Here is a 22660-nt window from a genome sequence, read left to right as displayed (position 1 = left end):
GCCGCAGGAAGGGCAGCGGGCAGTGAGCACCAGGTCTGGCCGAGCTGGTCCTGCCCACTCCCAGCCTGGCTCCGAGGTCTAGATCTGGAGCCAAATTACAATGAAAACATCTTCAAACTTATTTCTACCTCATTTTGAAGTTGCCCGCTGAGCTGGTCCTTTTTATAAACCACCGTGAACAGTGGTGACATCTTATGAGGCTTGTACTTGGGAAGCTATAGGGTAAATTTACTCGCAAAGCTGGTAGGAACCCAGGAGCTCTTGCTCCTCTCCAGGGCAACTCTCCCTGCAGGCCCCCCAACCTCGCCCCCACCTCCCCGGCCGGCCGTGGAAAGTGGGAGAGGATCCCCCTGCTCAGACAGGCGGCAGAAGCAGCTAGGATCATTTCCTGCCTCTTACCAGAGGAGAGGTGGGGGATGGCCCAGGGGACTTTCAGCCCCTCCATGCAGCACCCGGCCCAGCTGCCTCACACTGCCTACCTTCCTGTCTTTGTTGCCGTGGCTCCTTTTGGCCCTGTCCCTCTGTCCTTCTGTTTCTAGTCTCCTGTCTGTCTGTCAGACTCTGTCCATCTGTCCAGTCATGCCTGTTTGTCTGCCATCATCACCCTCTATCCTTCTCCATCTGTCTCTTCGTCTGACTCCGTCATCCATCTTCATCTGCCTGTCCATCGTCTGTCTGTTCATCCCGTCCTTCTATCCATCTGACCCTGAGGTGGCTGGGTCTGAGCCCTGGGCAGCAGGCAGACGTCCCTGCCCTGTCGGAACCCCTGAGCTGGCCAGGAGGTGGGAAAGGACTGGGCAGTGAGATGGTCGCTGAGGGAACCTTTAAGGCCCCTCTTCCTTCTCCCAGCGCACCCTCCTCCACTCAGCCCCCCAGGGAGCCTCAGAGCCCCCTACAAATTGCAAGTAACAAACAGCAGGTGAGAGGGTGTTTTCATGGCTCAAGAATCTCATGCTGGATGCCCAGGGAGGATTCACCTATCATCAGTCAGTGTGTGCAAAGTTCCTTCGTCGTATAATTTGTTCAGTGAGTGACCAGAACAGATTTCCCAGGGCAGGAACAGGCTATCTTGGGGTGAACTCCCAAGGCAAAGAGCGGGGTGTCCTGGTTCCCACTGGGCATCACCCCCAAGGAGCTGCCCCACCCTTGAGTGCCCGAATGACCTGTGCATGAAAGAGCTGATGGCTGAAGTGGGGGCCTGTTCTCACATGTCAGTCACCTTCTGCAGGAGCCCTGGGGACCTGAGGGCAGCATTGGCCCCGCCTCTAGGCCCCACCCCACCCTGGTGCTGAGACAGCAGCTCATCTCCTACCCCCCTCGAGTTGATGAGGATGCGTGAGGGGGTGGATTAGTTTCTAATTAGTCCCCTAAAGTACCTGCTCCCACCCCACCTGCCCTCCTGTCTGCAGGGGGAGGCCACCTCCTCTCCTGAGGGTGGGGTGGGAGGGAGCCCAGCCCTGGCGTCTTTGGTGCTGAAACTGATCTGCTTAGGGGACAGCCCCGGATAAGCCGCTCAGCCACCCAGGCCAGGGCACAGGGCTATTTACTGAGGTTTAGGGTCGGTTCCAGGTCACTCCATGGAGGTCCCCCTGCAGTGGCCCAGCCAGGAGGCTGCTCTGTTACAGGTGGGCCAGGGAGCAAGGGTGCTGGGGGGGAGGGGGCAGTCCCTCCCTGCTTCTCCTCTGTCCTGCCCCGACTGTGTCTGCAAGGTGGCAGGTGACCCTTCATCACTAAGGGAGTGGGGCGCCACCTCTACAAGTCGCACTGGGGTTTCTTCACTCCCTCTTCTCTCTGGGGTTCTGTAATGTAGGATTGAGGAACAGAAGTGAGAGAACAAAAGTTACCTACATGCTTACCCTAAGCCCACCCGCCCCCTCCCCAGGGCCTGGCTGAGGTCCTGCTGGGAGCCTTGAGGTGAGCAGGCTCCCACCCTGCCTGTGTCCATGTCTGCAGGTCTGCAGGTCCGCAGGGCTGTGGCTCCCATGAGTGTGCATGTGCCTGTGTGTCATGAATGTTCGTCTCCATTGAGGAGCTGGCCTTTGGTCTGACCCTTGGTTTCCTTATTTGAAGAAATCAGGGGTCCATGGCTGGTTGCAAGTTTTCGTTGAATAGTATGGGCAGCGTTCTCCCTGAAGCAGCCAAGGCTGCACACATGTGACAGTGTGTGCCCGGGCTCCCCGGGGGCAGGCATACTGCCTGGTGGGTGCCTGGCTGCCTTCCCAGCAGGGGGTATGGACACAGTCCTGGTCACTGGAGAGAGCGTGGCAAGGCTGCGCCAGCCTAGCTCTGCACAGACCCTCCCCGGAGCTGCTACGGGGTGTGTGTGCAAGTTCCCCTGCCCAGCAGACACTTGGCAGGTGCTAGCTGTTTGCAGTTGGTCCTGCTACAGGGATGCTCACACATGTGGGGTCACAGGCCACCCCCGGAGGTGTGCAGAAGGCATGGCCGCACTCAGATGCTGTCCCCTGGTGCCGTACACGCCCACACGCAAGCTTGGTCTGGCACCCTGCCTCATGGGTCCCACCTTCCCCATCTTGCCTCGCTGCAGCCAGGAGAGCGACCTTCCCACCCTCCTATCCAGCCTGCATCGCAGCAGCCACCTCGTTATGCCTGAGCATCAGAGCCGCTGTGACTTCCAGAGAAGCAGCGTGGAGATAGGCCTGGGTGGTCCAGGTGAGGAGGCTGGGAGTACCAGGGGCCAGGAGGGCGCTGCCAGGGCCACAGCAGCTTAGCCTGAGGACAGCCCTTGCCGCTGCCCTCCCAGTGTCTGCTTAGTGGCCTGGATGCCGCCACCCCCAGCAGCCTTGGCAGGCAGCCAGGGAGGCCAGCGGAGGAGGAGGGAGGTGGCGAGGCTGGCTGTCCCCTGGGGCTGCATGTGATGGTAATTGTGTTAATCCCGGCCAGCAGGGAGGGGGCGGGGGGGGGGCGCGGAGGCCGTGGCTCCATGGTGGCGGCTGCTGCGGTGGGCTTGGAGTAGCGAGGCCTCTGTCACCCCTGCTCACAGGGGCAGACGGAGGCAGGGACGGTCAGGGATGGGCGGGCCTCGCAGAGGCTCAGAAAGGCACGCCTGCGAATGACATGTACTGAGACCCTCCAGCCCCACAGCTCACGGGGTCCCAGGAGGGAAGGGTCTCACTGAGAGCAGGGAGACTGGGTAGGAAGGTGCTGGCCCAGAAGCTCTGGGGTCACCTCGGAGGGGTGGCTCTTGAGGGGCAGCAGCTCAGAGGGAGGGGCTGCGGAGGGTGGGGCAGAGTGAGCTGCAGCTGACAGGGCGGGGCTGTGGGCTGGGCAAGGAGCTGGCAGGGTCCCTGGCTGTCCTAGGAGCCCTGGGCAGGGAATTTTCCAGCAGTGGCTGCAGTTCTCAGGGAGGCTGGCAGGGGATGCCAGCATCCTGGGCCCCTGAGCGTCCCATTGGTGCCCTCCCCCGGGCTCCCCCCACATGCCTGTGCCTGGGAAGGCCCTGGGGTGGGGGCTGCTTCTGGAGCCGCACTGGAGGCTGCTGAGCAGGCGGCTGATAAAATCTAATTGCCCCATCGATTGGCGGAGCCTCCGGAGCCCGTGATGATTGAGATATTCTGAGCCAGCGGGCCCTCCCTGGACAGCAGGGCGCCTGCACCTCACGTGTGCCCAGCCCCAGCCAGGGGTGCTCGGGGCCCTGCGTGCCTGGGTCAGGGTGTCCTGGGTCAGGGTGTCCTCACTCCCACTTTGTGCCGAGGTCACCCCTGCTCTGCAGGAAGTGCCACCTGTGCACTGGGCCCAGGTTTCACCACAGTCTTGACCTCTCCTCGGGGCTGTAGCATCCTTTGCCTCCCTGTGTTCCTGTGGCCCTGCCGTGGGGTCACCTGCCTGTCTTCACCTGCTCTTCCCCAGAAGCCGCCTGCTAATCCTGTCCCCACAGCCCCAGCCCCTCCCCGGCACCTGAGTGGGAAGGTCAGGGGGACTGTGTGTGTGTGTGTGGGGGGGCCGGCACCTTGTGGTTGGCTGCCTGCTTCTGGATCCAGGCTGTGTCCCTGCGTAAATGTGGCCTTTATCGCGGACTAGTCACCTGACCCCCTGGCAGGACCTTATGCAGCCACCACATGGGGGACCCCTTCCCCCCATAGAAAGGGGTGGGGGTAGGGGGCTCCACTGTGGACAGTGGGAAGCAGGTCACAGGGAGGTGAGAGCCCTGGGTTATGTGCAGGTCGGGGTGTGGACCCAGCCCTGGCATAGTCAGACATGCAGCCCTCCTGCCTGGGACCCTGAGGCCACCGGGCTGCCCACTGGACTTCTCTAGGGGCCTCATGCTGGCTGTGCCCCCATCCTGCCAGGCCCCTGAGATAGGGATGGGCAGGGCCTGGGTTGAGCCACGGGACGGGCCAGTGGCAGCAAGGTGGCCAAGATCAATAAGTTATTAGCACCATTCTGTCAGCTGTAAAGTGGAGATTGATCGCGCCGCACTTCCCGGGCTGATAAAAATGACAGATTAAGGGAATAAGGAAAAGGAATTAGGCTCTGGAGCTGATGGCAGTGCCCCTTTGCCGAGGCGTCCTGGTGGCCCTGGGTCACAGAGGGGGCGGCTCCTGCACCCCACCCCCAGGCCTCCCTGAGCAGGGAGAGTGTGGGGCAGTCCTCACCCCTGTCCTGGGAGTGGCATCAGGAGCCTCTTCTCCCTCTCTGGCAGGGTGCTGAGCAGACCTACACTTGCACTGGACAACCCTCTGGCTGGGTGGGGGCAGCAGGATGCCTGTGGGGTCCTGAGTTGCCCTGAGGCTGTTACCAGAAATCTGCCATCACATCTACACACGCACACACACACACACACGCGCGCGCGCACACACACACACACACGCCCAGAGCCCAGGGCCAGCACCGTCCTCTTGCTGGAGGCCTGGGACTTGGCTAGGCAGTGCCTTCATGTGGCCAGGACCCACAGACACCCTGAGCAGTGATGGGTGTGGTTCTGGGCTGACCTGGGGCTGGGCAGGGACGGAGGCTGGAGTTAGTGAGCCTGGGTTGTCCCTCTCCCTCCCTGCTCGGCTCAATCTCCATCCCTCCAAACCCTGAGCTACATGGTGGGGCTCACTCTACCCTCCCCCAGGTGACCTGTTGGGCAAGAGGCTAGGCCGCTCCCCCCACATCAGCACTGACTGCCCTTTGGAGAAGAAGGCTCGAAGCAAGTCCCCCCAAGGTGGGAGCCCTCTGTGGGGGGTGGAGGGGGCAGGTCACAGGACGGGGAAGGTATAACAGACCTGAGACCCTCTGCAGGGTGGGGTATGCCCAAGCTCTCCACCTGGGCGGCAGCTGAAGGAGACCCCTCCCTATATGCTCCCCACAAGCAGAGACTCTGTTGCTGTCAGAGCTGGGGCCCAGCATGGCCCCTGAGGATCACTACCGCCGGCTCATGTCCGCACTGAGTGAGGCCAGCACCTTTGAGGACCCGCAGCGTCTCTACCACCTGGGCCTCCCCAGCCATGGTATGTGCCCCTTACCAAGTGTCCACCTACCTGTGCTGGGCTCTCCCTGCCCCTGGAGGCTGATACTCGCCCTGAAAAGAAACCCTGGGGTCTTTGCCGACAACAAGGCTGCGCTGGGTGCAGGGTCAGGCCCTGGACCCCCGGCCCCATAAGCAAGCTCCCTGGAGGTGGGCAGAGGCATGACTCCCCTCCCTCTGCCAGAGGGTCCCACCCCCACCCCTACCCCCCACCTGCATGTCCCCTGCGGCCCCACCCCTACCCCCCACCTGCATGTCCCCTGCGGCCCCACCCCTACCCCCCACCTGCATGTCCCCTGCGGCCCCACCCCTACCCCCCACCTGCATGTCCCCTGCGGCCCCACCCCTACCCCCCACCTGCATGTCCCCTGCGGCCCCACCCCTACCCCCCACCTGCTTGTCCCCTGCGGCCCCACCCCCACCCCTACCCCCCACCTGCATGTCCCCTGCGGCCCCACCCCTACCCCCCACCTGCATGTCCCCTGCGGCCCCACCCCTACCCCCCACCTGCATGTCCCCTGCGGCCCCACCCCTACCCCCCACCTGCTTGTCCCCTGCGGCCCCACCCCTACCCCCCACCTGCATGTCCCCTGCGGCCCCACCCCTACCCCCCACCTGCATGTCCCCTGCGGCCCCACCCCTACCCCCCACCTGCTTGTCCCCTGCGGCCCCACCCCACTCTCTCTCACCCGCAGGGCCACCCCCCACACACACATGCAGACACTGTCATTTCACACTGTGAGCCTGAGTGGGAGTGGGGGCCCATGCCCCTGCCATCCATGCAGGCAGTCCTGTCCCTGTCTACACTGCAGGCCTCCCCTCCAGCTGGAGGGTGCCACGGTGGGTGTCAGGGCCTCCTCCAGGGAACGCTAGGCCTGCCTGGGGGAGGCCCCAGACGGGGAGCAGCAGCCTTAAGAACGTCCCTGGTGGATCCAGGAGAACCTCACTGGTACTCAAAAGCCCGGCTGGAGGCGTCCTCCCTCCCCGTGCCCCACCCTGTGCATGGCCCTGGCCATCTGTCCTTCCCAGCTCTCATGGACGCCTGGGGGTCCCACCCACCATCGCGAGATCACACCCAGCACCCTGCCCAGCTGCACCCTGACCCCAGCCCCCAGTCTGCGGAGCGGCTGTTGTGGCTGGAAGGTGGGTGGGGGGTGCTGGGAGAGGGGGCAGGACTTCCTCTCCTCACACAGGCACTGTCCCCGAGGGCAGTGAGGCACCGAGAGCCTGAATTATTCACCAAATGTTAATAATTTAAAAATCTTCCTTTTTAATTGCTTTCCCTGCCCTGCCTGGGGCCGCTCGGCTGGCCTGCGCGGGGGAGGGGGCGCCGGCCGCCGGGGAGCAGCGCCGCGAGCTGGGCTGTCAATCACGGCCCCGCGCCGCCGCCCCCGCTGCGGAGCCGACAGTAAATAACCCGGCCGCCGGGCGCGGGGGCGCGGAGGCCCCACTGGGATCGATGCAGGCGGCCGCGCCGGCTGGGCTCTGCGGGCTGGCACCCGGCCCGGGCAGGGCCCACCTCCGCTTTTCGGGTAATTAATTTATAAACAGGCGGCGGCGGCGGGAGCCTGCACACCGGGGGGCTGCGGGGGGGGGGGGGGGACTCGGAGGCCCGCCCCGAGCAGGCTGGAGGGATGCGGGTGGGCAGCCGAGTGCATCAGGCGCAGGGTGGCGTGTGCACAGCGTGTACCCAGGAGGGGGCCGCCTGCGCAGCCTCAGTCTTGCGTTGGAGACCACACTGCCCTCCGAGAGCCAGCCCGCGCCCCCCGCCTCGGGCATTGCACCCCCCCCCCCCCAGGCCCCTGCAGCCTTGGTCTCCATGCTCTCGGAACTGTCCATATCAACACTCATGCACCCCCACCCTCCCATGCCTGCCGGGTGTTCGCCTCCCTCCTCCCATCGCTCCTACTGCAGTTTGGTTACTAACATCCCCATGTCACTTCCAAATGCTTTCCTGGCCCCCCTCCCAGGACAGGTGGGTGCCTCCCACTCCCACCCCAGCATCCTCTAGGGTTAGGCTGTTGCGCTGTAATGATCTGTCTCCCTTGCCCTACGGCCTTTGTGGGTCAGTGTGAGGACGAGCTCTCACTGGTTCTGGCCTTGGTGTCCTTGGCCAGTGCCCTGTGCTGGCCGCGGGTAGGAGGGTGAGAGCCCAGGGCCCTCTGGGTCACTGCTGTTGTCGCCCCCTCCCCCAGACCTCCTGAGGGTCCGGCAGGAGGTGGCAGCAGCAGCAGCAGCTGTGAGGGGCCCCAGTGGCCTGGAAGTCCACCTGCCCACGTCCACAGGTCAACGTCGGAAGCAGGGCCTGGCTCAGCACCGAGAGGGCAGTGCTCCAGCCGGCACCCCATCCTTCTCAGAGAGGTACTGGGTGTCTGCATCTCAGAGACCCCCATATTCACTGTGCTTGTTGCTGGGGTGGAGACATCACCTGGTTTCTGCAGGTCAGGGCAGCAGCCTGCACCTTCCTGCTTGTCAGCCACCTTGACTCTCTCGTCCCAGCCGCTTGGCCCTGTGGGGACTGAATGTGCCAGGCACTGGGCTAGCCCTGGGTTCATGGCTTATCGTGCAGAAGGGACCTGATGCCCTCCTGAGCTGGGCAGAGGCCCGAAGAAAAATATTCCTGGGGTAGAATGCGTGGGGGTGACCAGCCCTCTGGTTGGCGTACTAAGGGCGATTCCCTTTCCATTGAGCAACTATGGGACCTGCTGAATCCAGGTGCCCCTGAGACAGCTGAGGGCCTGGCTCCCCCAACAGGTAGGTGAGGGCGCCAAGACTCCATGGGGGAGGCCGTGGCGAGTGGGCAGCAGGCAGAACCCGGAAGTCGGAGGCCACTGCCTCCAGCAGCACCGAGTCAGACTCGCGCCTTTGGCGCCACAGTTGCTCGTCGCGGCCCGCAGACCCCAGGAAGGGAGGAGGGGGATGGTGGACCTCCAGAGGGGCGAGCGAGTGATGGGGCGGGCAGAGCTGCAGCGACCTCTGCCTCTGCTGCCCGCTCCCCGCGCCCCCCGCCCAGAGCGCCGTCTACAGCCGCCTCCCGAATCGCCGCTAATTGCGCTCCGCCCCCGGCCGCGCAGGGTCCGAGGACGGGGAGGCCAGGGCCCGGCGCGCCCGCGGTAATTGCCGCTGCAGCCGCCGCCGCCGGGTCAGCCTCCGCGCCGCCGCCGAGATTAATTGGCGCCGCCAGCGGGGGCCGGGCGGGGGCGGCGCGCGACCCGAGGCCGAAGGGATTGGCGCTCCGACCGCCAGCGGGGCCGCAATTAGCAGCGCGGCCGGCGGCGGGGCGGCGGGGCGGGGGCGGGGGCGGGGCGGCCGTTCCGGGAATGGAAGGGGCGCACGGCGTTCACCGCCCTGCCGTCCACAGGGAGCTGTCCCAGCCGGCCCCCCTGCTGTCGCCCCAGAATGCTCCGCACATCGCTCTGGGCCCCCACCTCAGGCCTCCCTTTTTGGGGGTGCCCTCGGCGCTGTGCCAGACCCCAGGTGAGGAGTAGGCGGGGGTTCGAGGCTTGTGTCCTGGGGGACCCGTGCGTTCGGGGCCACCCGGGTTTGCCTGTGCCCCACCAGCGTCCGCGAGTGTTCCTCTAGGACCCAACCCCGCCAGGGACAGACGGGGGCGGGGGTAGGCGGTTGGGGGGCACGGGACCACTCGCTTCGTGCTGTCCGCTCCCCAGGCTTCGGCTTCCTGCCCCCGGCCCAGGCGGAGCTGCTCGCCCGGCAGCAGGAGCTCCTGCGGAAGCAGAACCTGGCGCGGTAGGTGGCGGGGCCGGCAGGGCAGAAGGTGGCCCCGTCTCGCTGATCCTGACCCCGGCCCCCCGCACCCCCTGACCCAGGTTGGAGATGTCGGCCGAGCTGCTGCGGCAGAAGGAGCTGGAGGGCGCGCACCGTCCGCAGCTGCTGACGCCAGAAGCTCCGCTGCCCCCGCCGGACGGCGCGGACGCCCTGCTGGTGCTGAGACCCAGCTCCGCGCCCAGGCTGGCGCTGCCCCCACAGGGACCCCCCGGCTCCCCCACCCGCCGAACCCCTCGGAAGGGGAGCGTCAGCCCGGCCTTAGCCCGGCCCAGTGAGCCCAAGACCACCGGGGCTGAGCTCTGGGTACAGGATGGCTCTGAGGATGAGCCCCCCAAGGACTCAGACGGAGAGGACCCCGAGATGCTGGCTGTTGGGGGCCGGGGCCTCACCCCAGGTGGAGGGGCCAGCTCTGAGCGGAAGGGACTTCTCTCAGGGTCCCTGCCCCCCTCTCTGCCCTTGAGCGTGCCCTGCGTCAGCCCCTACTTCCACACAGGTGGGCACTCCAATGCTCTAGATCCCTCAACAGGGTGGGGTGGGAGGAGACCCATCCCCCACTTCTCCTTAGGAAGCCCAAGGGGAGAAAAGGCCCTTTTAGTCATGGATTTGGACAAGGCAGATGGGTGGGAACCTGGGAAAGAGGCAGCCACAGTCCTAGTAACACCCCCTCCCAACCAGGTGCCATGGGGGGACTCTTCAGCGATGGGGAGGCGGCCACTGTCCCCGAGGACATCAGCAAGTGGACAGTGGACGATGTCTGCAGCTTCGTGGGGGGCCTGTCGGGCTGTGGAGAGTACACACGGGTGAGGGGGCACCTGCCCAAGATGGTGCTGAGCTCCTGTTCCCCAGTGCCTCTCCTCACCCCCCTTCTCCTCCTCAAAGGGTGTGGGGGGCACTGCATGCTCCCGTCCCAGCCTGCAGTGCTGTGCCCTCCACACAGGCACGTGTCCACGTTTTCTTTCACATGAATATTTTCCCTACAAACTGCACCAACAGCTCCTCTTGGCTCCGCTTTCCAAAGCCTTGAGCCCTCCACCCCTCCACCCCGACCTGGCAGCCTTGGCCTGGCTGAGGGACCCTGAAGGGTGAGCAGGCAGTTCCCACACTCAGGCCCTGACAGGCTCCCACCCCACCAGGTCTTCAGAGAACAGGGGATAGATGGGGAGACCCTGCCCCTGCTGACGGAGGAGCACCTCCTGACCACCATGGGGCTAAAGCTGGGGCCTGCTCTCAAGATCCGGGCGCAGGTGCGTGCCAGGGGGGCGGAGGTCCCACGTCCCGGAGGGACAGCACCGAGGCTGCAGACCCCCAACCCAGGCTCTCTCCACAGGTGGCCAAGCGCCTGGGCCGAGTCTTCTACGTGGCCAGCTTTCCGGTGGCATTGCCACTGCAGCCACCAGCACTGCGGGCCCCCGAGCGGGCACTCACCTCAGGGGAGCAGCCCCCGTCCCCAGCAACGGCCCCCTCACCCTTTGTGGGGGGACATCCCACTGCTGGCCAAGCCTCACCCGAGCAAGAGAACGGGACCATGGCTCTGCTCCCAGGGCCTTCAGACCCCTCCCAGCCTCTGTGCCGAGTTGTGGAGCCCACCCTTTAGTGCCAGCCACTGCGATGCAAAGGCCCCTCCCCACAGCTGCTTTCCCTCCGGTTTTGGGAGCAAAAACACAAAGAACTTTTAAAAAGAAAACATGTGACAAGAGGAAAGGAATGTGTTTTAAAAAACTTCTGGGGGTGACGCAGAGCCTGGCGCACACGCCTGGGATCCAGCCCGGTGCTGCAGACAAACCAAAGACGAGCGGTTCACAGGCCAGGCCGGCCCCTGGCTCCCTTGGGAACAGACTGCAGTGAGATTTCAGCGTCCTGACATCAGGTGAGAGCGCAGCTTCCCTCATGGGTACCCAGCACCCTTGGGTGCAGCAGTGGGCTGGCTCCACAATGCAGGCAGGTGTCAGTCACCAAGGCTGCCACTCCAGCGATCAGCACAGTGCTTGGTACTTCCTGGTCTTTGATGTAAAAATAAAGCCCTGTCCGCCATCTACTGTCCTTCCTGGGGTGTGGGCACTGACCCCAAGGCCTCAGGCCCAAGGCTGAACTGCTGGTGAGATGGGGCACTGCAGGCAGACCAGGATGGTGGCCCTCAGTCCTCCTCAGAGAGTTGTAGGTCCTCCAGTTCATCCTCCGGCCCCTGGGCAAGCAGTCGCCACAGCTCCCGGGGGGCCGGCCCTGACTCTGCATCTGAGCCTCCATCTGCAGGGAGACACCGAGGCTACATAAATTCTGCTTTATCAGAAGGAAGCCAGCCTGGGGGTTACTCATCACTAATTAATCACAGCACTAATTAATTTATCGGTGCCGCTGCTGCTGGCTGCCAGAGCTAGCAGGAACAGAGCAGCTGGCCCTACATCCCCAGGGAGGAGCCTTGGGCACGAGCTCAAAGGGCACAGCACCCTGACCCCAGGAACCACTCACCGTCTGAGTTGCTAACTTCTTGGCCACTGCTGCTGCCGTCCTTGTCTTCACCCTCGTCGTCGTCATCATCCTGGTCCTCGTCCTCTACCCCCTGCTGAGCTCCAGGAGACCTAGATGTAACTGGGGGACCAAGGCAAAGAGCCCATGGGAGGGGCCCACTAGCAGATGCACAAGGGGTGGGTAGCTAGGCTCACAGCCTTGCACCAACCCTCCCCTTGGGCAAGTGGAAAAGATTCAGAACTGCCCTGGAGAGTAGTGGGGAGAGGGACAAGGCCTAGGGACACATGTTCCAATTCCAGGAGGCCCACCTCAAACCAAAGAAAGCAAAGTGGTGGGGAAGGGCAGAGTGGCCCCCACAAACAGGAGCTGAGGTGGGAGTAGGCACCCCTCCACCAGGTCTGGTTGCCCAACCCTGGGAGTTCAAGCCGAGCCACACAGGCCCACCTCTCTCTGAGAAGTCTGCAGCATCATCATCATCACTGTCCAGGTCGAAGAGGTCCTTGAATTCCACCCTGTCCTCATCCTTTCTGTCCCCCAGCTTCCGCCGCTTTATCTCGGGGAAGTTCAGGTCTTCCAGCTGAAAGGCCCAAAACGAGCAGCGGGTGAGGGTGTGCAGGGAGCCCTGGGTGCCAGCCCGGCCCCACAGCCACAGCCGTGCCACCAGCAAGAACCCTCACTCCTAGACAGCTCCACCTAGACCCAGTGCCTGTCCCCCCCCCACCCCCCCCAACACACACCTGCTGGGCCACTTCTCCCGAAGCCTAGTGAGCATCTCTGGGAAGGATTCCTGGACAGCCACCCGCCCGGTGGAGGAGGCCCCAGCCATCCACTGGCCTTTGAGTGTCATCCAGGTCACAGTCACATCCTTCAGGGCAGCCCCAGCCCTGCCACCCTTGCAGACATTGTCCCCAACAGGCCCCACCCCCATCCCGTCTTAAAGTCATAGGCAGGGTGCTAGGTCCTTGTCTCCGAACAATCCAGCCGGGCGTGCCCAGGCTCCGACAGCCTCCCAGCCCGTACCCGCTCTTTGCCACTGATTTCCAGCTGGATCTCCCGGTCCCTCAGTTTCCGCCACTGGCTGTAGTACTTGGTGAGCGGAGTCCCCTCCTCTCGGGTCTGCTTCTCCCAGTCATCCTATGGGGAAAGGTTGGGGTCACGTCCCATCCTGGGCAAAACCCCAAGCCCCAGCCACACACGGGTGCCCTCCCCACTGACCACGGCCTGCCGGCTGGCCACACCAAAGGAGGCCCTCTGGCGGAGGCTGCAGATGTGGTCTGCGTTCTCCTGCACCTTCTCCAGCAGCTGGCGCACCTGCCGGCAGTAGTTGGCTACCTTGCACTCTCGGAGGAAGGACTTCAGCTGCAGAAGGAAGAGGGGCTCAGCCAGCTCCACACAGGGCTGCTCTGCATGCACCCAAGGGCCCACTCCCTACATGTGCCCAGAGCGGTAGAGGGGTGGAGGCATGGAGCTCTGGGGCAAATGCCTGTGGGGGCAGAACATGAGAACCAGGGCCTGGTCCCTTCATTTACACACTTGTGGGTTTTTTACTTTGAAGGAGAATCAAGCAGTTGTGGAAACCACAGGACTGCAAAGCCTAAGATACCTCCTGGCTCTTTACCCAGAACAATGTGCTGATCTGGGGCTTCAAGCCCAGAAACAGAGCCTTGCCCACCCGAACCCAAATCCCGATGGGCTCTGAGCCAGTGCACTGGGTGGAGGCAACCCCAGCCCAGGGCCATGCAGACAGGCAGCACCACTCCCAGGAGGCACAGGCCTCCCTGGAACAGGACATCTCGGCTGAAAACGAAGGATTCCCATGAGAGCCAGCAGGGGCTTCGGGGGGAGGGTCCCCGCCCCCCACCCGGCCCCTCTCTCCTGAAGGAAGCTGAGGGAGCCCTACCCCCCACCACACTCAGGACCACGGGGAGGCAGGCAGGCAGGAGACCAGCCCACTCAGTCCCAACTCCCCCAGGACGGACCAGGGCCCAGGGTCCCACCGCTGCTCTGTGGCTGAGACAGGCTGCCGTCTTCTGCCCTGGTGTCAACAGGGCTGAGGCGATTCCACAGTCTCGTCAGCCTCACAGGAGGTCACAGGGGTCTGGGCAGGGGAGCCGGGCAGCGGGCACTCACCTGCAGGATGGCGGGCAGCGCCAGCTCCGGGAAGGCAATGCTATGGGCCTGGCTGTGCAGGTACTCGAGGGTGAGGTCGTACAGCTGCTCCACCAGCCCGTCCTGAGGAGCAGCGGGAGGAGAGCTCAGGCACCTCCCTCAGGCTCAACGCCAGCCCCTCTCCAGGCAGGAGGAGGTGGGGACCCACAGCTTCACTCAGGCTCATGGGGCTGGGCCCACGGGTGTCTGTTCCCCGACCCTGGGGGCCGACAGGAGTCCATGCAGAAACTCCACAGGGCAGCCAGCCCCTCCTGGTCACACGCCTCCTGCCTCCATGGTCACTCAGGATGCTGACCGCCGTGTCCTCTGACATCCGGGGGGGGGGCCCCACCCGGGCACTCCCTCCTTAGCCCCTCCCTGGAGGCCAGCCTCACCCGGTAAGCCTTCTCCTGCAGGTTGACCTTAGACAGCTTCAGGATCACAGCAAAGTTGATGGGCTTGGAACTCATCCGTCCCGGCTTCCTGTTGAAGTCAACCTGCTGGAAAACCTGCAGGACCGACAGCCTCATCAGACTGCAGTGCTCACACCCCACTGCACCCCCGCCCCCTGGGTCCCTGAAGACGCGTCATGAGAGTAGGGACAAGTGGCCAGAGGCAGTACCAGTCCTGCAGCCCACAGACCCCCTGGCAGGGACTGTTTGCCTTCCAGAGCTCTGGTGGCCCCCAAGGGAGCCCCGCCACCCAGAGCGGGACCCTGGCCAACGGGCGTACCCAGGCCCCACGTCCGGAGACGAGTCCTTCAGTCCAGGACCACAGCAGCCTCACCCACAATCATGTCCCCAAGGGCTGCATCCCCAGGAGCAACACACCGAGGGGCATGAGGTCTCAGACGGGAGCTGGCAGCCCTGCCTCTGCGTCCTCTACAGAGGGCAGGCTGCTCTGTGCGGGCCCTGCCTCGGGGAGAAGCCCTCCCGGTCAGGAGGCTAAGGCTGCCCAGGAACAGAGTGAGTGCCTGGCCTCTCAGCGTGATGTGTGGACAACAAAGTGGTCCCCGGGAGGGCAGGGTGCTTGTCCCAGCCTGGCTCAGCCTGGGGGGAAGGAGTTGGTCTGATCTCACACACAGGCTGCTCTTAACCTCTTTTCCACCCAGGGAGGGAAGGGCTGGGGCTCCCCAGAAGCAGAGAGCTCGGCTCCCGCCTCTGTGGTCCGTTTTCTCTGGAGAGGAGAGGCCTGCACCCATGGGTGAGGGAGTGCGGGACGGAGCTATGGCGAGCCCAGATGGGGTCAGTGCAAAAGTGAAGGAGGAAAGAGATCAGTTGAGGGAGATGGTAGGCAGAGGACAGACAGCCCTGAGCTGGCCAGCAGTGGGAGCTTCACCCTGGACACCAGGGCTGTTTGGGGGGGGGGGGGGTCGGGGGAGGTTGTCATTCTATAAGCATGAATCTTGCACTGTCGCTGCCTCAGGGCATTGAGTGAGGAGGTTCCTGAGGTCCCCTCCCTCCCCCTCCTGCTCCAGGGCAACCACAAACCTGCCCTGTGTCTTCCTGAGGCACAGCTTCTGAGCTGTCTGGTGGGTGATGGGTGTGAACTCTGAGTATTTCCTGGGTTGGGGCCTGACCACCAGTGGATTTCTGGGCTTTGGACCACAGCCTTTCCCCACTGAGCTTCCGTGAGCACGCACACACAGATGCACACACAGACACACACGCTCGTGCACACACTCGGGGACGTGCAGAGGGCAGACGCAGCCTTGGGATCAGACCTGGGTTTCCAGCCTGGATCTCCCGCTCATGCTCATCTCGGGCAAATGCCCGGATCGACCCAGGTCTGTGTCCTAAAACCGGCAACCTCAGGCCCACCCCACGAGGCAGCTTCCTTGTCCTCACTGCTGCTCTTGCCAACTAACACATGCCACCAGCCTGGGCAGGACCAGGGATGCCCTTGCAGCACCTGTGCTCTGCAGGTGAGGGCCCCGCCCACTCACCTCCCTACTCACCTCGAGGATGAAGGGCAGCACGGGGATGAAGGTGCCGGTGCCCTCGGAGAGCAGAGTCAGGATACGCACGCAGTGCATGCGCAGCGGGTAGAAGCGTGCGGTCGGAACCAGCCTAGGAGCAGGAGGATGGGAGTGAGATGAGGCCCAGCCCCAGGGATCCCACAAGCCCGCCCCACCCTCCTGGCACTGCCCCGACCCTTCCCATAGCGCCCCCACCGCAGCAAGGACCTATCACCCTCTCAGGGTCACTGGCCACACCTGCCCCACCGGATCCCTGACAGAACAGGGCAGGACACAGGCCCTCAGGACCTGCCTCCTTGCTCAGCTATGGGGCTGAGGGGACACCCAACCAGATTTAACTTTGTTTCATTTTAATGTGTTTGTAGGGATCATTCATTCAAGCCTTTCATCCCAGCTTTCAACTCTCTTTCAGGAGGACAGAGCTGCCCCCTCCTGGCCAACAGCCACCAGGCCATGCACAGCTCCTCCATTCTCTGCTGAGACCCACGCCCAATATTCACACCCAGGATTGCACACACCAGACCCCACTTGCTCTGTCCAAGAACCCCATGCAAATAAACCCAATGCCCTTCAAACTGCACGTGGCCCTCTCCCAGAATGCACACTGCTGCATCCTCGGACAGAGATGCTAGGGAGGCACTCACGGCACAAGCCACCCAGAAGCCCAGCTGCCCGAGCCTGGGGGGTCCTCCCACACAGGGTACAGGCCGCAGACAGCTCTAGCCCAGCCCCTCCACGGGTGTCGCCGAGTCACAGACCGCAGACCCTCCCTAGAGGCCTGGCCACCTGGAAGAGGACCCTTGCAGGAAGCCTCTGTGTGCTGCCCCTGCCCCTGCCCTGCCCCCTCGGCCTCGGGGTCCCCGCACCCTCGGACTCACTTGATGCAGCCGAGCACGACCTGGGCGAGGGGGTAGATCAAGGGCTGGAGGGTGTCGCTGGGGCAGATGGTGCTGAGGACGCGGCACCACAGCTGCAGGCAGTGCATGAACTGCCAGTTGTACACGGACTGGTGTGTCTCCTGCAGGGAGCCCCCAAGTCAACAGGGTCCCCAGGGCCCAGCCCCTCCTACACACCATGCATACAGGCCCCCGCAAGCTGTGCCCCTCCCAACCCCACAAGGACCCTGCCCCAGCCGGCCACACACCTTCTTGCGCATGGTCATGGCATTGCGCAGGTGGATGGCGAGCTGGCGGATGTACAGGAAGGCGTGCTGGTAGGCGACGCTGGTGTCCAGCGCCAGCAGCTCGGTCAGCGTCCGCTGCATGAAGCTGATGAGGGGCAGGGTGCTGGGAGAGGTGAACTTGCAGTTCCTCACGTACGTGATGTACATTTGCTGCCAGAAGACCAGTCACAGCTGCCTGAGCTCCCAGGCCCCGAGGCCTCACCGTGACACCTGGGTCTGACCCTCAGAGCTACTGCCTCTCAGAAGCACAGCCTGGCTGTGTCTGCTGCAGACCCTCCCCTGGGGCCCCTGCTGCTGCTCAGCTCCCACAGGGGCGCACCCATAACCTGGGGCCCAGAGCCTGCAGTCAGAGGGCGGGCCCAGTACCAAGGGAGGGTGAGCTCCAGCAGGAACAAGTTTGGTGGCCAGCAAAGGGACCATGAGGGCCTGCGAGGGAGGAGCCCTGCTGCCAGGCCGATGCAGGGGGATCTGGAAGGTCCCATGCGAGGCAGGCCACTCTTGGTCTGGAGTCAGGCACCAGGGTCCCTGCCCCTCTCCACACCTGATGCCCTTGTGCACTGAGGGGAGAGCTGCGTACTGCAGTCCACAGAAGAGTGGGAGGAGGCAGGGATGCCATCATTGTCACCACCCCTTCTCAGGGAGGAAAGATGACAAGGACCTGGATCTGCCTTGAGCCAGTCCGTGAGAGGTGCTGACCACGAAGGCAGCCTGCCAGCCCCCAGGCTCAGCCTCTCAACCCTGACCCGATGGACACAGATGGGGCAGTAGGGGCGGGAGCCGCTGGCCACACTACCTTCAGGACGGGGCTCAGGAAGGTGTCTTTCTTGTGCCGGCAGACTCTGATGAGGACCAGGAAGGCCAACACTCGGACTGTCTCCTCGCCCGTGCTCCACAGGACCACCATCCTCTGCAACGAGCGAGACGTCACAGCCGGCCCCGGCCTCCCCAAGTCCAGCCAGAGGCACCCGTGGACATGGCTGAGAAGCAGCCCCAGCTTAGAACCTGTTCCCACGTGCCCAGCTGTGTTGCCCAAGGCAGACCCGTGTGGGGGGCATGCTGAGGGTAGCCACATGCACTCGAGCACGCCAGTGGGGAATGCCCACCTTGAGCAGCATGCGGCACTGCTTGGGGAAGGTCAAGAAGTAGGGCACGGAGCTGCTGATGTGCTGCAGGAGGGCCGCTGCCACCGTCGCCTCTGCCACGCAGGCCACTAGCTGAGGGAGCAGGAGGTCAGCGCCGCCAAACCCACCACATGAAGACACAGAGAAGGACCAGACCACTGCCCATGGCCAGGCCCTGGTGGCCAGCAGCCCGCCACCCCCCCATCCCCGCGGACATCACACCTGCATGACTGAGCTCAGGTAAGCCTTGACGTCCAGCCGGAGCTTCCCCCACAGCGGGCTACTGGATGGCTGCAGCGCCCTGCAGAGACCACCACACCCCAGAGTGAGTCCCAAACCTTAGACACCCCCCAGCTTACACGTTCTGTCCATGCACAAGACACAGGGCACGGGGCCTGTGGGGCGACCCTCTCAAGAGTGGCCATGACCAATGCCTGAGGGACAGACTGCCACTTCCCAGGGTTCCCAGAGGCACACACCTGTGACAGGCAGGGAGGGCCGCGGAGTCTAACCCAGGCGCTAACCACCACCACTGCAAACAGGTATTCTGTGGCCCAAACAAGCTTTAAAAAAAGCAGTCGCCCGGGCGGTCTACTCAGTGGATAGGGCGTTGGCCTGCGGACTTAAGCGTCCTGGGTTCGATTCCTCTAGTCAAGGGCATGTACCTCAGTTGCAGGCTCAATCCTCTGCCCCGGTCGGGGTGCAGGGTGCCTGCGGGAAGCAACCAATGTGTCTCTCTCACATCAATGTTTCTCTCTGTCTCTCCCCCTCTCTTCCACTCTCTCTAAAAACCAATGGAAAAACGCCCTCTGGTGAGGATTAGTAACAACAAACCCCCGAAGCGGCCCAGCCGGTGTGGCTCAGTGGGCGGAATGTCAGCCCATGGACCAGAGCTGAGCTGTGGGCTCCATCCCCAGCAGGGGCGTGTGGGAGGCAGCTGATGGCCGAGTCTCTGTCATCAACGTTTCTCTCTCTCTCTCCATCTAAAAATCAATAAAAAGATGTTTAAAAACCACCCGCCGAAGTACATGAAGGGGCAAAGGCCAGGGGCACCATGGCAGCTCGCTCTGCCCAGGAGGCAGTGCTCTCCACTTCCTCCAGCGAGGGCAGTGCAGCGGCCTCCTTCCCGGGAGGGCACCGCCAATGCAGCACCTGCTGCCCGCACACTCACTGCTGTCCCCTTCCGCCCTGCCCGGGTCAGACAGGGCGCCTCCACTCGGCCCAACCCTCCTCAACCCGTCAGTCCAGCCTGATCACCACCACCAGGCCCAGGCGATGACAGAGGGCCTCTCTGGACACTTCTTTCTTCCTTCGAAATGGCTGTGTGGCCCGCTCTGCCCCAAGGAACCCGTTCTACCCATCTGCTGCCCTCCTCCCTCCTCTGAATACAGCTCCTCTGCTCGATCTACCTCTAATGCGGAAGGAAAGGTTCTCAAACCCAGCATCGACCAGGCCCCCCCAGGAGACACACCCAGCAACCGCAGGGCAAAGGGCAAGGAGAGAGTGAACAAGACTGTTCATCCAAAGAGGAAACAGAAGAACAGAGGAAGAGAAGGAGGGAGGGAGGTAAGGAGGGAGGGGGGAGGGGGGAGGGGGAGGGGAGGAGGGAGGAGGGAGGGGGGAGGGGGGGCGAGAGAGAAAGAATTCTGACTGGGGAAAATGGGGAACAAAAGGAAGCAGTTTGTGGTCCCTGAGAAATTCTGGGCAGAGAATTTCCCTTCTCAGGAAGAAAAAGGATGGGGCCACTCCAACGGGCCCTGGGAGCTGAGAGCCTGCTCTCCCCAACATCCCTCTGTGCCAGCTGGGCCCAGAGGGAACTGCCAGGTCCCAGACCTCGGCTTTCCCCACTGCAGGGCCCTGAGCACCCCCACACCCCTCCCTCACCTGCTGCTGTCCTTTGGGGCTTTTCCAAATAGCAGCTTCTGGAGGCAGCCAAGGAGCTCTCTGACGCAGAAGGTGACCAGAGCGTTGAACACTGCAACGAGGGGCACAGATGCCACTCACAGGACAGCAGATGGACCCGAGAGCCTGTATCCCAGGTCCCCTGGCCCCAGCTCACCAGCACTGTCGGTGACCTGGAATTTAATGGCCTCAGCACCCGCTGGGTCTCCTTGGGTGGTAGCCACAGCTGCTCGGAACGCCTGCACCACTTCGTGGAACAGCCTGGGAGTCAGGCGCTGCTGAAGGGGCAACAGAAGCCAGGGTGCTGAGGGAGCCGTCAGCCGTGCCGGACAGAGGGGGAGGCAGCCAGCGGCGCCCAGACCTGCCCTAGGAGAGACGGCACCCCGCGCCCGCATCCTCACACAAGGCAAGAGGGGGGGACAGTGTTCCACGTGCCAGGAATAAAGAGAGAGCCCAGAATCCTCCTGGGCGGCCGGGAGCCGAGCTCAGGGACCGCGGGGGAGGGGCTGAGGGTCCCCGATCCGGACGATGGCCAGCTGCGCAGCTTCTGGACTGCTCCCTTGCCGTCCCTTCCTTCCCCTGTAAACCTCGGCCAGACCCGCGGAAGAAGGGGCCTGGCTTAACCAACTGGCAAAGGCACAGAGACCATATCCTGCCCCCAAGAGGCCTGAGGGAGCAAGGAGCCCAAGGGAGAAACTGAGAGCAAAGGGGCAGGCAGAGCCCTGGGACCCGACTGAAGGAGAGAACGCGTCCTGGAGCCCTCGCCTGAGAAGAGCTCAAGAGCTGTGCGCGGTAGCTGGCTGCGAGGAGAAGGGGACCCCCCATCTGCACGGTCCCAGGTAACCCAACCGAGTCAGGGCCGACTCCCAACGGGGGATGGGCCCAGCCATTTCTCACTTTCGCTGCCTGCTTCCACCTCTCCACCATGGCCAGGGTCACCGGGGTGGCGTCCCCCTTCTTCCCCTCCGGTGCTCTGGAGGCCCCATCCTCGTCCTCCTCACCTTCCTCATCACTGGCTTCCTGCACCAGACACAGAGGGCCAGGCTCCAGCAGGGCGCCGAGGCCAGGAGCGCCCCGGCCCCACCCAGCTCCGCGCAGCCCTCGCCTCCAGCACGTCCGGCAGGGAGTGCAGCTGCTCCGCTCCGGCCTCCGAGCCGTCCGAGTCGCTGAAGTTCAGCAGGCTCTGGTCGTTCTCCTGCAGGAACTTGTAGAACTCGGGGTCTTTGTCCTTCAGCCGAGAAAGCTGGTCCTTGTGCTCGGATGCCCGGCCCTTACGGCGGCTGGGGAGGGGGGTCAGTCATCAATCAGATGGGTGGGCAGAGCCAGCAGGTGGGGGTGAGGCTTCCTGGCCTCCCCTGGGAAGATGGGGGCTAACCTGCTCCCTCACAACAGCCGCCGACAGCCGAGGCGGGGATCTCGGGGTAGGTTTTCAGATCGCCCTGGGCCCACGGTCCACGCTCACATCCCTCTCTCTACGCCTCAGCAGGTGCATTTCAACCGACAGCACAGCACTGAGCCCGGGTCCCCCAAACTTGCTCTGCCCACCCCTGCTTCACCTCCGTGGTCGGCAGCTCGGCCTTTCCGGGCGCTGGGTGGAAGGTCGCCCTGCCCGGCGCTCGGGCCCAGCATGCACCGTCCGGAGATCCCGCCAGCAACGCCTCCGCTGCGACCAGACCATCCCTCAGGCCCCGTCAGGGTCCCTCCCGCGCCCCTCCCGCGCCCACAGCAGCACGTGCCTCGCGGTGCCACCGTCACGTGCCATTCCTTCGCTCGCAGCGCCAACCCCTCGACGGCCCAGCTCCCGGGACGCCTAACGACGGCCCCTCCGTCACCTCTCAGTCCACACTCACCTCCGCGGGGGGCCGCGCCCCGCTCGGACCGGCTTCCGGCCGCCTGCCCACCCGGACGGGCTCCCTCCTGCGGCGCCGCCTGCCCCTGGGTCCTTGGCTAATGGCCACCTCTTCCCACGACCTTCTCACGCCGCTCGGCCCAAGACGCCCGCCCCTCCCGCTTTTCCTCTCCGTCTCACCCTGCGCTTCCTGCTCACCCAGCCCGAGGGGCGTCCCGGACCGGCCCACGCCCGCCCCAACCCGGCTAGGCAGCGGGGGGCCGCTCGGTCAGCACCGGCGAAAGAACCAATCAGCCCGAGGGTGCGGGGCGGGGGCCGTCGGTGCCCAGGTCTCCACGCTGAGGCCCCGGGAATAGTCCGCACCCCGCGGTGGGCGCGCCGGGACGACGAAGGGATGCTGCCCACCCGCCCGGGGACACGCCCCGCTCACCCGGCCGAGGGGCCCCCGCCTGGCCCATCCGGGTTCCGGGAGGCTCCGCGCGCCGCCCGCGCCTGGGCTTCCTCGGCTCCTTCAGGCTCCGACTCGGACTCGGAATCAAAGCCCGAGGCCAGGAACTCATCCACCGTCAGCTCCGCCAGGCGCCTGCGGGCCCCGACACCGGAGTCACGACCGCCGCCAGCCCGGCGCCCGCCCCGCTGCCCGGACACGTGGGGGCGCCGCGGGGAAGCCTCGTCGGTCCCCAGACCCTCAACTCACCGCTTGCGGCCCCGCACCCCCGCCATGCCCACCGGCTGCCACGTGAGCCCCGTTTCC

At 64.3% G+C, this 22660-nt stretch overlaps 2 protein-coding genes across 6 annotated transcripts in view; one reads left to right on the top strand and one right to left on the bottom strand.

The window, feature by feature from the left end:
- SAMD11 (sterile alpha motif domain containing 11) overlaps nt 1–11290 on the top strand; it is a gene marked incomplete at its 5' end in the record, with an annotated part of 18640 nt that extends 7350 nt beyond the window's left edge. Inside the window, 10 exons of one of the 3 annotated variants that reach the window (XM_081088281.1) lie at nt 2549–2673; nt 5081–5170; nt 5322–5456; nt 7669–7834; nt 8835–8950; nt 9142–9220; nt 9301–9752; nt 9935–10059; nt 10393–10503; nt 10587–11290. In XM_081088281.1, the coding sequence (XP_080944407.1) occupies nt 2549–2673; nt 5081–5170; nt 5322–5456; nt 7669–7834; nt 8835–8950; nt 9142–9220; nt 9301–9752; nt 9935–10059; nt 10393–10503; nt 10587–10853 (1666 nt within the window). In that variant the 3' untranslated portion in view covers nt 10854–11290. Of the gene's footprint in view, nt 1–2548; nt 2674–5080; nt 5171–5318; nt 5461–7624; nt 7835–8834; nt 8951–9141; nt 9221–9300; nt 9753–9934; nt 10060–10392; nt 10504–10586 lie in introns of all 3 variants that reach the window. The other 2 variants (XM_081088280.1, XM_081088282.1) reach the window with 2 other exon arrangements.
- Nucleotides 10948–22660, bottom strand: NOC2L (NOC2 like nucleolar associated transcriptional repressor). Of its 3 annotated transcripts, none has more exons than XM_081088283.1 (19): nt 22604–22658; nt 22337–22489; nt 21163–21337; nt 20955–21077; nt 20215–20335; nt 20040–20130; nt 18378–18456; nt 18138–18248; nt 17828–17941; nt 16996–17184; nt 16730–16869; nt 15831–15942; nt 14269–14382; nt 13856–13957; nt 12941–13084; nt 12746–12859; nt 12170–12302; nt 11726–11845; nt 10948–11503 (listed from the first exon to the last, which is right to left on the bottom strand). In XM_081088283.1, the coding sequence occupies exons 1-19, from the start codon at nt 22627–22629 to the stop codon at nt 11394–11396; spliced, it is 2271 nt and encodes a 756-aa protein (XP_080944409.1). In that variant the 5' UTR covers nt 22630–22658; the 3' UTR covers nt 10948–11393. The 3 variants fall into 3 exon arrangements, with proteins under 3 accessions (XP_080944409.1, XP_080944410.1, XP_080944411.1); XM_081088284.1 differs by having other exon boundaries at nt 20215–20332; XM_081088285.1 differs by lacking the exon at nt 22337–22489 and having other exon boundaries at nt 22604–22660.

Source organism: Myotis nattereri (genome assembly GCF_964212035.1).
Source record: "Myotis nattereri genome assembly, chromosome: 3".
Taxonomy (NCBI): domain Eukaryota; kingdom Metazoa; phylum Chordata; class Mammalia; order Chiroptera; family Vespertilionidae; genus Myotis; species Myotis nattereri.
Note: the sequence above shows the minus strand (reverse complement) of the source record. Positions and strands in the feature narration are given on the sequence as shown.

Excerpts from the sequence above, each read along its gene's own strand:
- NOC2L (XM_081088283.1), bottom strand. The coding sequence starts at position 22,629 with ATGGCGGGGGTGCGGGGCCGCAAGCG. Across the intron at positions 18,457-20,039 it reads GCCCCAAAGGACAGCAGCAG|GGCGCTGCAGCCATCCAGTA; the intron begins GTGAGGGAGGGG and ends TGGTCTCTGCAG. Across the intron at positions 11,846-12,169 it reads TGCAGACTTCTCAGAGAGAG|TTACATCTAGGTCTCCTGGA; the intron begins GTGGGCCTGTGT and ends TTGGTCCCCCAG.